Genomic DNA, 16,254 nt, shown 5'->3' on the forward strand with positions numbered 1-16,254 from the left:
AAATTCAGTCCTCTCCAAGGGGCAATAGTCCAGATGGGATTTGAACTCCGAGCCTGCCTTAGATCTGCGCAACGTCGCCTGTACCACCGATTCTACTTTTTTTTGTCTTAACGACATCCAGCCGGCCATCTAATGGCTCTCTAGACTAGCCGATACCATTTAGTTGTATAGTCAGTCCTCTCTAAGGGTGTCCGGATGGGATAGTCCGGATGGGATTTGAACTCCGGTCCTACCTTACGAAGATCTGCGCAATGTCATCTCTAAACTGTTTATTTTACTTACTTTCCACTTAATTCATTCCACAACGTAGCCGCAACTGTTGCTAGTTACATTTCGAAACGTGCAACGACGGAAATGATATGATTTTCCCATGGGAAACAGGGTCAAAAGTCTTTCTTGGAGCGAATTTGTTATTTCCCCCCACAGAACTGGACCATCTGCAACCATCCAATTCCTGTGAAAGGGACCCTTCCCTGAACAAGCGGATGTACACACCAATGCAGCACAAATTAGAAACAAAAACCAGTAAAAATGTAAATACACTTTTGTAAACATCAACCCTTAACGAACAACCCACCTTTATTCACGGTGGCTGCTTTCCAAACACAGGCGGGGTTTCTCTTCGGAGAGCTACGGTCTGCAAATATCTATTCCTGGAAAGAAGTATCTCATCCGGCTTTGGTCAATTCGGCATGTGTTGGATGATGATGATGTGGCATCTAAAGTGCTGACACACTTGCACACAACTGTACCCCGCGTACCTGCGAATCGGAAATTTCCTTCACCACAATGAAATCCCCTTAGAATTGCTTCCAAAATCGTTCCACATTCAGCAGTGGGCAAACATCGATCAGCAAATCGATGGACCGGTTTTGGAGCGTTGGCAATCGGTGGTGCGGCCCATGTGTAAGTTCTATTTTTAAGCTACCCATTTACACTTGAAACAGAACACGGTAGTGGTTGAGATGGGGAAGTTTCCATTTTCCTCCAGCTGAAGCATCAACCCCCGAGACATTCGAATGTGGCGAAACATAGCGTCAATCACTAGACGTTACTTATCCGTTCGGATAGTCCGGTAATTAGAACAATTTTTTTGGTTGGAAACGGAACTGCGCTACGAAACGAAGGTGAGCAACATGCAGAAAAAGGGCGAAGGTGAATGTTTTCGATCACGCAGAGGTGTGAATGAATTTATGCTTTCAGCAACTGTGCGTTTGTGTGTGGCGCCAAACTTGTACCAGGATCCATGCTAATGCGCACCCACAAAACCCCTGTACGGTTCAATTGTTTTGGGATTTTCTCAGCTTCATCACAAATTCTCTTCCCCGCCAAAGCCCAATTTTAATTGTTCCGTGTGTATCGGTTTAATGAACGGACGGAGCATTAACCGTCCAATTTCCATTTGCAAAATCCTAACGCGAATTCTTCCACCCAAAAATGAAGGATGATGGGTATCATGGCTAATTTTGCGCCACACGCTGGCAAGTAAAGTGAACACAATTCCATTAGCACTATCGATCGAACAGCAAGCTACGGTGAGGAAAGGCTGTAGGAATTGTAGCACATCCGAGGGGTACGCACGTGACGTCGGTGGTAACGGTCAGTGGCCTCGGTCAGCTGAAGGCTAAACAATTTTGCCGTTTTACAGCCTCAGATTTCCCCCAAAAAAAAAAAAACACAATTGCACTACCAAGCCAAAACTCAAACCAGAGAAGAGATTTATGAATTGGTCAGGTATTAAAGTACTGTTCATTTAGTATTTAGTCACTCTATCTTATGTACAATGGAGCCCCCAGTGGTGCTATATGGAACTTTATGACACGTATGATTAGGTATAGGAGCACTCTTCGCTCTTATCGAGTGGTTTTGGCATGATCGTGTTTGTTTCAGTTATTATTAACGATGGAGCTACAACTCAGACAAATAATTCTGCACATCCACTTCGAAAATTCAACTTAATCCATGAGAAAAACAGGAATTCCTTAAAACGCATCTTGTACTTTTTAATATACTTTGAAACGGTTTCGGAAACGTCAAAGCGTGGCTAGAATGGTTGAACAAAATCGTTGACTTTCGGGTAGGGATATTGCAAAGCAAAAATACGATGCAGCATAAGTACCGTCAGAAAGATCGGATTGAGTGCAGACTACCGCTCTTTTCGTGTCTCAAAGCCACCAAACAGAACTCTGAAGCATAATTACATCACACAAACCACGGGTTCCAAAAATTGTATGCCCAGGTTCTCACGAGATACGCGGGTTGCGTTCTTTTGGATGACGAAACGTACATAAGGATAGATTTGAAGCAGGATTCTGACCAAAAAATTAATGTTCCCACAGCACGGGGCGATGTTTTCAACAAATATAAGTTCGTTTTTGCTGATAAATTTGCCCGCAAGCTCATGGCAAGCCATCTGGAGCTATGGGGGCACAAAACACGAGTTTTTATAACAAATCAATCCATCAACTCAACAGTTTATGAAGAGCTACTGAAGAGGATAAACCAGTTGTGCGGCAGCTTATGACAGGCATCAAAAGAAAGTTCCTTAAATTCATCCGTACATAAACAAATATATTTTTCTTGAATTTTGTGATAAAAGAACAATAAAAACAACAACCTTTCGTTTGATGTAGAAATTATATTTCTACGTAAAAAAATTCTCGTTTTACAGCCTGTGATGAGTGACCGAATTTTAAATGAATGATACTTTAAACGACTGCCTTCGGTTGCAATGGGAGTCGTCAGGAGGGGAAGCATAATCGACATCATAATTTCAAACGTGCAGCAGAGATTTTTGTGGAACATATTTTTGAGGGAAGATGTAAAGGGAGGCTTGGAAGGAGCGGAAATCTTGGTACACAACATAGTTTATGGGCTATTGCTCATAAACGATCCTCACATTCCTCTAGTTAATTGGGCAGATGTACAGGAATGCAACGACACATCTCACACATTCAAAACACATTCAATGACATGAGGTACGTGCTCTTTTTAATGAAAATTTCAAAAGAAGAAGTTAACCCTCAGCATAAGAAATTTTGAAAAGGAAGATGAAAATATTCATGCAAGACAGAACGAAATGACTCATAATTTACAACAAAATGGAGAAGACTCCGCTAGGTCCTTCTGTCGAACAGCTCAACCAGCTTTCCCAAACTAGCTTACATGTGTAGAAAGCTGTGGTATGTAATGCTATAAAATCGTGCTTTAAAAGCTAGCATTCTAGTGAGGAAGACCACAATCGCTGGACACAAACACACCAGCACTAGATGCTTAATTTCAATATTCTATCGGCCTCAAGCCTCAAGCATCCTGGGAACTCCTCGGACCGGTAGAAGCTTTCCGAATCGAAAACCTACCTCGGGAAGGTCATGGTGCTCTCGTACACATTCCTGTTTTACACCTTTACTTGTCGAAGTGCTCTCTCTCTCGCTGCTTCTTTCCTACAAGTAATCAAGGTTATGTTAGCGTCAGCGTAGAGCGCCATACCGGTAGACCTAAACTAGCATCACAACATGATACAGACAAACACACGTCAATGTCTAGTTCCCTGGCCAAGGTGGTGGATCGCCATAAAACAACGAGATCATAAATGTTTATACTCGCAACTCATAAATTGATATAAATACATTGCACCCCAGGACGGTGTGCTCTCGCCGTGTGACCGGTGCGGTGTTCTGCTGCTGATTTTATTTGAAAACAGTGTAATGCTGGCCCGCACTGTAGTTTTGAGGAGTAGTTTAGATACTGCTGCCAGCAGTAGTACACAAACCGAACGGGCAAACAATCCATCTGGGTGGTGTTTATTTCATTTCGCCCCATCGTGGTTGCGTTGTTGTTGATTCGGACGCAGGATGATTATTTGGGAAAGAGTTTGAGCGTGTAGTGAAGGGGTTTCATCATAATGCTTAAGCCGTTTGGAGCTGTTTACCGTGGTACGTAGGCTGCTATTTATATTTCTGGCCTTATAGTGAATTATTTATCATCAAAAATTCTTTAATTCTTAAAATTAAAACGTTTAATTCTTTTACAAAAGTGTTCTCCAGCATAATTCGTACACTTTTGCATGCGCTAAAACCAATTTTCGCGAATGAAAGAAGCGAATGAAAAGAAGGTTTTGGATGCCAAATCAGGTCCTTAGGGCGTAATTGACCCATCAATTCCACGTTTTGGCCAGCCTGTTTTTTGTGCAAAATAGTGTTTATTCTGGTAGAAGAAATGCCCAAAGATGCTTCTATCTCGCAGTATGTCATATGCCGATCTTGTACAATCAGATCTCGAACGGCATCAATGTTCTCAGGCACAACGGCCGTTTTTGGACGACCTTCTCGAAATTCATCATTGAACGAGCGTCGGCCAGTTCTTCAAAGAAGTCTTGTCTTGATAGTCCACATCGATGATCGTACATCAAAACGTTGTGAGTGTAATTATGCTCCAAAATGCTAAACTTTCGAACAAAAATATCAGATTGCATCTGGCACAACTTCTTGTAGCATAGGCCAGTAATATATGTAGCAGCCCACGTACGGACGCAAGCTTGTCGGTACGTAAAGGTCTCTATTTTGCTCAGATACTTCTAATACTCTACCTCACAAATCCTTCCAAAAAGGTAACACAAGGGTAGCGCTTTTTATTGCATCAGCCCTCCATATATCGTGCATGCCTCTTGAAGCTTCGCTTACATCCAACTATCAGAACGAAAAAGCCAAAAACCGTAACAGACAGTGTCCCTTCCGCTCGTCCGACGCAGGGAATTTATAGCACCAATAATAATCCTACCAGCATCCGATTGCTACGAAGCGCACGGTACGCAGTTTTATAACCATAAAACAAACGCTTTGTTTTCACCATAACGACCGTTGCCACTTGTTTTTCGGAACGTGGGCTCACCCTGTACCCTGCTAATCCGCAAGTAACGACGAATCGTTCGCCCACCCTTTTGTAACTAGCTCTCCGGACACACCGGACAACACCAAAAAAAACCGGCTGGCCTCGTACATTGCGCCAATAGCAAAGGGCACACACACACTGTGCGTCGGATGAATGGTAGAAACTATGCGTGACTCATCCGTAAACCCCCTTCTTTGAGAAGCGTTTTTCTGTTGTAAGTGGCGCAAGGCAACATAATCGGCTACAACGGTTTTGGTCATTGAAAATACACCTTCTTTTTTTCTATGTATATGCGCACATGCACACACGAAACTGATTTGACGACCTACGACAATGTTGTCGTCGCCATCGTACGTTGTTGTAGCGCCCTTATCAAACACAGCGAATTTCTGATGTGTGATCCCTTTTTGCCCATAAGTGTTTGCTGCTGTTCCTCTTCTCAGCCACAAGTGCATACGATGAGCAACAAGGGGAAGAAGCAGTTTAAGGCTGTTTTACACCACAGCTCAGTATGAAATGTAAACAAAACGTCTTGCTATTATCAGTAAGTATGTCGATAAGAGAGTGTTGGAAATGTGTGCTACGTGCATGCAAACACTCAGATCAACTGAGGGCAAACTGGAGGACTAAAAAGACCAGCTGATACTTTGAGCTTGGGGACTTTTTGTTTCATTTTGCTGTCTACATGGCTTAAGTATGTATTAAGCCTTAGAAGCTCTTGGAAACACCTAAGAACGTAATGGATTTTTTTTGCGGATTATTGAGTAATTCAAACTGGTTTAACATTAATTACATAATATGAAAAAAGACGTTCTTAACTCATACGAACCACTTCTCACAATACTTTGCTAGTAGACCAGCAAACCATCGCCTAACAACGGGACGCCAGTGACGCCACAAAAACTGATTGCAATCATAAGACCCTGGGCGCTTCAAAATCACAACGCATTCGGGACGCACTGTTTACAAACATTTCATGTGTCATGCTGCCAGTGGTGCTGTTAGTACGGCCCGAGACGACAAAGGGGTTTGGTGATACGATCAGCAGCATATTCCCCTTTTTGCTGTTACCGTGCCACACAGATGTGAGACATTTTTGGGGGTCAACCATTACACACTTGCCCGGTTTGGTCTTATCTCCGACGCGACGGGAAGACGTCGAGTGGGAAGGGGTGAAAATTAGAACACACTTTTGATATCAGTGCGAAACGAGCTGATGTCTATCAGTGCAGCAAAACGTTACCGCCGCCGCGGAGGACTGAGTCGTGTGTGTACTGGGGTGGAAATTCTGTACGTCCACGTGCACGTGTTCTTCACCACAAACCGAGACCAGACTGCTGCTCGGTTTTCTTTTCTTTGCCGTCAATCAACTGCTTTTAATGTAGCACCCCTGGGCGACACGTAATGCATTGAAGGGTGGGAATGGTTCGTTTCGTAATCTAGTGAGAAAAATAACATATTTTGCTAAAATAATTTTCTACCTTTTGTTTTTACAAGATGAAAACTGATGGATAATTACAGCTTCTAATGCATCCGACAACTTGTTTCTGGTGATGGGAAAAATCGCTCCCAAGTGAGATTCGATCCGGATCAACCCTGGGATCGATCCTCCGAATCCGATCCGAATCCCTACTAAAAACATGTTAAGAGCAAGGGAGGGAGTGAGGTGGGGGGACTTATGGTACAATACAAAACAGATACAAAACACTATCAAAATGCTTGAACAGCATGAACAGATGAGCAGCATCAGAAATGCTTTGAAAATTACAAGACATTGTAGTATAATGAGCCATTGCGGGAAGAAACAAAGCGCGACCGTCTCGTGTGAAAATAGCCGCCTGATTATACTGTGATGTTAACACTGCTTTAAATCCCAATCTCAGACTCCAATCTTGACGGATCCGAATCTGGGATCTGGATTTTTGTTGTGAATGAGGGATCCCAATCCTGAAGGATCCCAATCCTGAAGAATCCGAGTCCTGAAGGATTCTAATCCTAAAAGATCCCAACCCTGAAGGATTCGAATCCTGAAGAATCTCAATTCTGAAGGATACGTATCCTGAGATATCCGAATCCTAAAGATTCCGGATTCTGAATATTGTTTTGGATCCGGACTCGGAATCCAGGCGATCCAAGCGATTGCCCAACACTACTTGCTTCCTCCGTTTTGAGGAAAAACATTTAATCAACTGCACATGGTAACAGTTTTTCAGTATTCGCTTAGGTATGTTACTCGTTTCTGCAGCAACGATCATCCGAGCGACAGGATGATGCTGTGATGATTCACAACCGGAACTATTCTTGCTGCTTTTGCTGTTGCTACTGCTCACTTTCAATTGCGTATTTATTTTAGCTCCCATGTAAATAAACAACATTCGCCCTTGCTCTCCTACTCGGGTCAGCGACACCAATGTCTAGGGCAATATGGTGTCGTGCCCATAACCAAATGCCGGATGTGACCGGATGAAAAGGGTTTTGCGGCAATGGGGGTTTAAGTTTTGTTGTGCCGGTGAAGATTGACAACCCTTCGGCGACACGATTCCGTTTTTGATGAAGCGAAGAATGTTGCCCACAACAACTGTCATCACTAGTGTCTTAATTATTGACAGGAATGTACCAGCTGAGAGGCTTTCGGTGCTTCAAAGCTGCTCGAATGGTCCGCTTTTCGGTTGATTTAATAATACACATTCCTGTATCCCTCAAGAGAAGAAAATTGTATTTTCGGACAGTTGCTTTGAATATTTTCAGCACCGCAAAATGTTTGTTCTTTATTGTTGGCGAGAAGAAAGGATCATCAAAATGCACAGTACTGCAAGCGTTTCGTAGCACGGACGAGAGGATTCACGTACTTTGAGGAGAAAGAATTCTGTACCAAGAACATGGATCAGCATTGAATTCTATCGTAATGGCAACGGAATTATAATGCATATGTTTTATATAAGAACTGAATAGCTCAGCTTCCTGTATCATTTTTAATATTACTCTGTAAGCCATACAAACAACAAACAGTTTTAATATTTGTCATAAGCTAGAGCAATGTGTTGTGTGTTCTTTTATTTTCCGAAAATAAACGATCCAAAAATCATTAAGGCACGGATAGGCGGAGCATACTTGAGCATACTCGGGAACTTTTGACAACTATGCGGATCTATTGTTCTCTCGTCGCCAGTTCGTAGCCTGATCCGAAAAATAATTATAATTTTTTAAATAATTGAGCATGGTGATACGTCGAGGGCTCTTGCGATCGGTTTTAGCTGAATCCTGGTTTGAGCTGTGATAAAGAAAAGTTAAATTATTAGTGAGATGCAATATTTAATTTAAATAAAAATGCTACCTCACTGATAAAAGAATTAAATTAAAATGAAGAGAAGATGCTCGTTTTATGTACAAAAACCGTTCTTTTTTCGACAAGCCTCTCTCTACTTTAATAGCACATCCACCAAACACAATACACCTTTTTGAACACGTCGAAAACCCCGGCACCTTTATGTTATGCGCACTCCAGTAAAGCGACATCTCTGGAGAACAAAAAAAACAAAAGCACCCACCCGATGACCCGATGAGATTGTCCGGTCAATGGACAAGGCGCACCAGCATCACCATCATCATCGTCCACACACACACACACACACACAATCCACCAACGAGCACTGCAAAAAGTCGTAAAATCAATTTTTATTGCTCTATTTCTGCTTCGGCGGTGCTTCCCACGACGATGGATTGGATGGCAGCAGCAAAACCGGTAAGGGAAGATTGGGCCAGGTCCATCGTTTACACACAAAGCACAAGCATGGATAGCGCTCAACTTCAGGCTAATGCCGTGCTGGGAGCCCTTCGGGAAGAAAAAGGCTCAAGAGCATTTGCTCACCGGGAGGTCCTGTGCGCAAATGGCCCAGTGCACGGTGTCCTTACCGCTTGTGTGCTTTGAAGCTATTCTTGGTATGATCAGGGCGAAAAAGAACAACAGTTAAGTCATGGCCAAGATAAGGGGGAAAAACACGCACACACCAACTGCCATATCCTTAGACGAAATCAATTGACCTGTGCCGAAAAGCGGTCATTATAACGGTGCACTCAAGTGGCTCGGGAAAATTCGAGTGGCCAACTTGCTTTGCAGGAGAAATAAACTTAAAGGTGTGCAGAAAGATTGGCATTCTTTTTAGAAAGAGCTTTTAAAGGCAATGGTGGAAGTATTGTAAAAAATTTCTGATTGGGAAGACACATTGAACGAATAATCTAATAACCAACCTAATTAAACTAGACTCTCCTGTTTGTTGTTCAACAACTCTGGAGCGTGTCACGCGAAGCGTGTGCTTCGACATCCGGGGAACGATTTCCATCCGATCTCTCCAATTCCTTGAATTCGCGGATGACATCGACATCATCGGACGGACAACTGCGGCGGTGTGCGAGGCGCTGAGCTCTTTGGCGGTACTGCTATCCTGACGGTAGTCAAAGCCGGAAGGATACGTTGACTGGGGCACGTGATGAGGATGCCAGACTCATGCTCCACCAAGAAAGTGCTGGATCAAGTGGAGTCAAACCTGACGGAGATCGAATGCAGCCGTGGATGGAGGACTGCAACCGTAGGCCGAGTTTCCTGGAAACTGATTGCCCTGATGACCTGACCATGTCGACGCGACGCGCTCAATCCTGGGCAGTCCAAGAAGAAGGAGAAGAAGAATTAAACCGACCAAAACTAAAATTGAGCCAAAAAAAATTCAGACAACCAATGTCTTATCTTACGACATCGTAATACTCATTCATCTTCTTGGCTTAATGACCTCTAAAGGTCACACCGTCTGTCAAATGCTTTTTCTTGGCTTAAAACGAACTCTGAGTTCGCGTTAACCATAAAATGACTTACCAGGCTTGCTGACGTAGTTGAAAAATAGTCAGTCACCACTTCGGCGAAACGGTCTGGATGGGATTTGAACCCCCATCCTGCCATATGAAAACCGGCGTCATTACCACTGGGCTAGTTAGCCGCCCATAGCAAGAATGGTTTACTAGTCGTTTTGGTAACCCTCAGCGGATCGTTATACTCATACGCTGCTAAAAACTTCTTATATACTGTTGGAAATTGAATATATATCAAGGTGTCTCTTGATCTAAAACTAAAGTAGGATTAATTTTCAAGATCCAGCAGATTAGAACTGAAATAGCATGCTAGTTTTCTACTAAAAAAAACCTCCAATCCTGCCAACAACAGATTTCACAACAAAAAACAGGAGAAAAAACACACACACCAAACGCGTACCAAATTAACTGAATGAATATGGTCCTTATACGTACAAAGGCAAAGCATAAAGCATAAGTTGTAGTTTTCTAATCAACAAACAAAACAAAACCCACACCGGAAGGCAACAAACAACCAGGAAACAGCTAACACCGTCACGGTAAAAAGTGAGAAATGAGATCAAACAATCATAACAAAGAATGAAAGCAAAAAGGGCTCACACACACGAACACATTTGCCACGGAACAGTCAGCATAAGAGGGCACCTATTATATTGGAGTTTCAGAAAAGTAAAAAAAAAGGAAAAAGAAAGGTGAAACACACCAAATAACCGGCCACCAGGCAAGTGCCGTCGACGGTATAATGGAATCCTTTCTAGTCGGTTCACAGTTGCCCATGGGTACCCTATTATCTACCGAAAACAAGTGTATTTAAAGGTGGAAAATGCACCCGATTGGGAAAACACGATAAAGTGAAGGCAGAAGAAAAAAAAAAAAGGAACAAAGCATTCCACAGAGAAAAAGCGTGAGAGAAGGATAGAAGACACGCTCAGGATAATAGGGACACACTCAGGTAGATGCGTTCCTGGTTGAACTTCTGATCGTCCGGGCCCCTTTTGGGGTGTGTAAAGTCAGCAAAGATATACGGTCGGATGATTCTGAATGAGGCTTCAACGCACGTGAGTCAATGTGAGGTGTTCCAGGTGAGGGTTTCAAACGAAATAAAAATTTGCCACCGTACTGTGATAAATGTTGGATCAAACACCCTCGCAAGAAGGGTCCATCGGTCGGGATCTAGCAATTCAGGTGGAGTTGAATCGAAAAGGTCAACCAATCAGCTTAGGTGTACTAGTAACCCCCCCCCCCCCCCCCCCCCCTTTTTCCTCTGATTAATCTAGCAGCATCAAAAACGGCCGAAGATTCGTTGAATGGATGTGAAGTTGACATTTATCTTTAGGTTCTCCGCTTGTCCTCCAAATCTCCTTTTATTCAGTTCGCTAGGCTTACAGGTTCTACGTGAGGTCTTGAAGAATGGGATCAATACCAAAAAAAAAAAACGAAAACGCACGGAACAACTTCATCCATCTGGCTGCTGTCGGAAGCTTTCCGGGGATTTCTGCACGGATGAACCCCCCGGCAAGGATCAATGGTATCCATTGGACCCAAGCTTCGAATTGATCCTTAATGTTTGCACTAGGGGGGAGATGGGTTTTTTTGCTACTGATGTTGTCCCAATCCCGTTTTTTTTTTTCAATCAATTTCGGATTGATACGCGCTCATAGGCGCCTCCAGATTTTCGGTTAGAGCACATTTTGATTAAGCGACCAGACCAGCCAGCAGGCAACACTGAGAAGGGATTTGCTTGCCGATGCTGACCTTTTGGGAATTGCGCGTTGTGGTGCGAGATTAGCTAGGCATTGGGAGGGAAAAGAAAAGCGAACGCTTCCCGATTGCCTACTCACTTTAACGGGGAGGATTCTTTTTAAAAGCACTGTTTACGGTGAGGATTATGTTTCTCAGAGTTTATGTTACGTAAAGATTTTGAGCAAAACACAAACAAAAAAATATTTACTTTCAGATTGAATCCTTAATTAACCACTGCATTTAATATGTGAAGCTTTCGTACCATTTCGATTTTGTTTTGATTTTACAACACAATCAGGCAAACCATCGACCCACCGAACACACCTCTAAACGGGTGGCGATTTCGATCGGTCACCCTTAATCGTGACCGATATTATTCGCCACAGTGGTCGTGGTCGAGTGGTGGTTATGATAAAGCCGTAATCTGAAGCTGGGTGATTATGATTATGCCTCCCCCGGGCGGAAGGTGCAGACAGGACAAACATATCTTATCGCGCACACACACACACACACAAGCTGATGGCGTCCATACAAAGTGCAAGCGTAAACTGTGCTTCGTGCAGCGATTAGGAGATGATAAATTGAAGCACAAGTTTCAATCACCTGATTACACCTGATTCAAAACAATCGAGTTTTTGGGGTGTTTGTCAAACTAGAGCTTCTAGAACTGGAGTAAATTTTGTCGAAGAAGCCGGAAATGGTAGGTTAAGTCACACTGAACAGCCAGCAGAAGAATACTTTGAACATTATTCCGCTTCTAGTGAGCATTGGTGATTCGTTACTTCATCATCTTGGGTTAAGAATAATTGGATAAGGTCCTCGGAAAGAAGTTTGTTCAAAATATTCCACTTCTCGCTCCTGAGGTCAGCTGGGAGTTTCGTTGTGAGCCGCTCATTCTGAGGCTTCATCTTAGACATGGACGACGATTTTTATGTCATAATGATCAACGACATTCATCACCAACGTTATGGATACTTTGAAACTTTCATCGAAACGATAAATCATCCAGGCTCTAAAAGCTAGGATTTCTGCATTAGTTTTGGAATCTGTTGTCTGATATAAAAGGGTGTCCCTGGAATATTAAGCACGATTTCTAAACGACGTTTCTAGTAAACGGATTACGTAAAACAGCTGATTCTTGACATTCAAAGCTACTAGGCTAGTGTATCGAAACTATTTTTTTCGAGGCATTTCCGCCGCAAAGCGCAAAAGCATTGCGCACAAATGGTGCTCGACTCCTAACATTTTGCTAAGTCAATTAGGGAAAATTGGAAGTTGCGAGTATCGGAGCCTTACGAAGAGGCCGAAATCCTGGTCCTGTCAATCAGCAGCTGGACCGGGAAATAGCAACACCCTTCCGGGTAGTCAATAGTACACCGTGCACTGAAAGCCATGATGTCGAAGAAGTCGACAAATCAAGCCACGATCGCATAGTATGAAGGAAATGAGGTACGATACGTGTCGAAAGTAATGAATCCCCCGAACTGGCACACTTGAGAAACCATCAGACAAGTATGTGCTGAACCTGATGGGAGTCAGATCAAAAGCGCAATCATTAGCATACGATTGAACTTTTTGAAATTTTTGTTTTGGGAAATAGTCCAGAACTTACCACAAACACTGTTTATCAAATAAACATTCAGTTTCTGGAACAGGCTTTATTTTTTGTTTAATTTTTTAATCGTGCTTATACTTTCAGCGGCACCCTTTATGTTCTAGTCCTTATCTACGAGAGAAAAGCTGTTATAAAACACGTAATTTTCTACATCTTGCTGCAATATCCATACATCTGCTAGATCCTGCCATCCTTCTGCAGGATTATGAGTCAGTGATGGGATTTGAGTCCGCCTGTCACGTCTACAGGACTCTGGGACCCGTCAACAAGACAATCAATTTAAAAAGAAACAAAATCGTATCATTCAATGCATCATATAATACCAATTTGAAAAACTGAATCCAGAATTCAATAAAAAAAAACTGAAGCAAAACTTTGCGAATAATTTATTTGTCTTTTTTGCTTGATATAAAAGAAAAATTAGGGATCACTTGTCTCAACACAAAACTGATAGGTCATCCATCATATCCTCCCTTTCCGGGAGGGCCGGGAATGGAAGCAATAATTGGAGGACTATTCCCTTCTCACGGCTTTGACGGCTGATGTCACGCAACCGGTCAAAAAAGCGTGCATATTTAACACTTTGCTCCACAAATCGTTCTCAGAACTTCGAAGTTTGAACGTTAAAAATGGTGGAAATCTTGTACACACAATGATATGCAATTTATCAAAATAATATTTCCAAAATCAAAAATTTTTCGATTACTTCAAAATAAAAATAAAATTGTTTAATTTCCTGATGTTTCCCCGTTTTGCACTTGTGCTATTAAACCACCGGCTCCTGGGGGGTGATGATGGCAGTTTATCATGCTGTAAAAACATTAGCCAAACATCGGCGAAGCATTCTTAAGGGCTCCGAAATAGTGCACACACACACACACACGTGCCCTTTTTGCGTTGTGAACAGTAACGAAAAGCAAGAAGTATGACTCATATCCGCTTCCTTTTCCTCTCCCAGGCTCAGTGCATTACTTACGTTTCGTGCAACCCAAAAACTGCTGGGGAAGATTGGTGAACGGGGAGTGTTTCCGGAAATCACCCGGACTCGGGGATTTTTTTTTTTTGTATAACAGGGAGAAAGCAATTTTCCCAAAAATAAAAACACGAAGGAAATGCATTGCCGGCACGACAACATGGTGTTGCGAAAAAAGCGCCAGGAATAGAATTTCCGATCGATCGCTATGAAAAAGGGGTTGTAGGGATAAAAAGAAAAAAAAAACAACTCTCTTCAATGTAACGCCGGTTTGCTTGCGTACAGGCGGTTAGTTTCATATTTTCGTAAAAAGAAAACCATACCTTGTATTGCCACGCTGACGGTCACATTGATGGAGGAGAAAAAGTTGTTAACGCGCTCGCAGGACATCAGCGAGCTGGCATGGTGCGGCGGCGCGGGCTGTTCCCTTCCGCCGGCCGTTGTGTCCCGGGCCGTCCGGTGCACCCGGGACCAGCCAGACGGTACGGAAGATCCACCGGCAAGGGTGACCAGTGCCAGCGACACGACGATCAGGCGCAGTACCATCGCCGGGGACATTGTTGGTGTGGAGCAATTGTAGCAGCTTCGTAATCCACGCGATCGAGACATCTTTCACACAACCACCAACAGTAGAAGGATGTTTCACACTTTTATTTATTTATTTTTTCTTTCTTAACCTTTTTTTTTTTGCACAACACCCAACTACAACACAAACCCCTTCTTTATTCCACTGAGCACAACACTTGCATTTAGAACTTCATGTGGTTGAAAACAGTGGGAAGTGGGGTGGTGGGTGAAGGGTGGATAAACTTATTACACACACACACACACCTTGGCATACACGCACACATGCACACGGACACAGAGTGATACACACACAGCTTTTACACTTTTTTAATTTTTTTTTTTCGAGCAAAACAAATAAATTAACAACCACGTTTGAAGGACGCGTTCAAACACACACACGCACGCGAAACACACCGCGACCACCGGGACCTTTTTCTTCCCTTGCGAAGGGAAGCAGGTTTTTAGGACACTTTTTGTTTACACTTTTTTCACCGAAAAACACTACCATTGAAGCGAATGAGGTGAGAAGGTTTTTTTTACGTTCCGTTATTTTATGCTATTTTAGAAAATTAAGATAAATAAAATATAAATTTCAAGAATGTTTAGCACAATGATATGATGTGAGGAAAGTGAACTAATATATTCAGAACCATTCGCGACACGCGATGACTACTTTGGTTAACCTTTTGCTAAATAGCTACTTTATGAAGGAATTTCTAAGGTAATTTAGTTAAGAAAGCTTCACCATAGCAACACACTTGAATCAAAGTAAGCTAGACGCAGTGTGTGCACACACATGAAGCTGCATGATGTACGGAACGGCCGAAATCTTGAGGTCACAACAAATACCACGACGCAGCAGACAGTGAGTGCATTTCGTGCTGCGCACCTATACGTAAAACCACTTGTGCAGCATCAGCTGATGATGATGACGTTTTTGCTTTTTTTTTCATTTGTGCTCCCCCTTTTGCTATACTTGTCTCCCGCAACATACCACCAATCCACAAACACATGCACACACAGCATCCAACTCTTTGTGCGGAGATGCACCTCTATTCATAAATTCTTTTGACTTTTCGCCCAAAGCATCTCAATTCGCACGCTCCCCGGCCTGGTGAAGGTGAATTTCGCAAATTAACCGGCAAAGGATGTTCTTGCCCACATGTTCACCTACCCGTTCACTTTTGCACCATTTATATATGGTTTGCTGTGCGTTTTCTACACCACCGACAGAATGAACCCTTACACGAGATACGGTAACGGCAAACTCTTTTCCTGTGATTGCACTTGTTTTGTTTATTAGGGACACGTATCAATCAAACCCCGCAAACCAGTCAACAACGGGCACCGAGCTCCGGCGGAGTGTGTATGTGTCTCTATCCGTCTGCTACACGGTTCGGTTCGCTACACAACCTTCAAGTTACGCTGCCTTCCTTCCGGCGCACGAGCGAGAGGAGGGGAGAGTTTGGTTCCGAAGATGTTTTGCTGGTGGTGTGGTGCACACACCGTTAAAGCACACGCAGTAAAGTCGCCGGAGCGCGAGCGCGAAACACTGTACACCACCGACCCGGTTCACCTTTTTCGCTGAACTATGCCACCGATAGGC

At 43.1% G+C, this 16,254-nt stretch overlaps 1 protein-coding gene across 1 annotated transcript in view; it reads right to left on the reverse strand.

Annotated features, from left to right (window-relative positions):
- LOC126561845 (division abnormally delayed protein) overlaps positions 1–14,691 on the reverse strand; it is a 131,619-nt gene extending 116,928 nt beyond the window's left edge. The window contains exon 1 of the mRNA XM_050218182.1: positions 14,405–14,691. Within this exon, the coding sequence (XP_050074139.1) occupies positions 14,405–14,690 (286 nt within the window). The 5' untranslated portion in view covers position 14,691. The remainder of the gene's footprint in view (positions 1–14,404) is intronic.
- Positions 14,692–16,254: the final 1,563 nt, after the last annotated feature.

The sequence above is a fragment of the Anopheles maculipalpis genome, chromosome 3RL (assembly GCF_943734695.1).
Source record: "Anopheles maculipalpis chromosome 3RL, idAnoMacuDA_375_x, whole genome shotgun sequence".
NCBI classification, from domain to species: domain Eukaryota; kingdom Metazoa; phylum Arthropoda; class Insecta; order Diptera; family Culicidae; genus Anopheles; species Anopheles maculipalpis.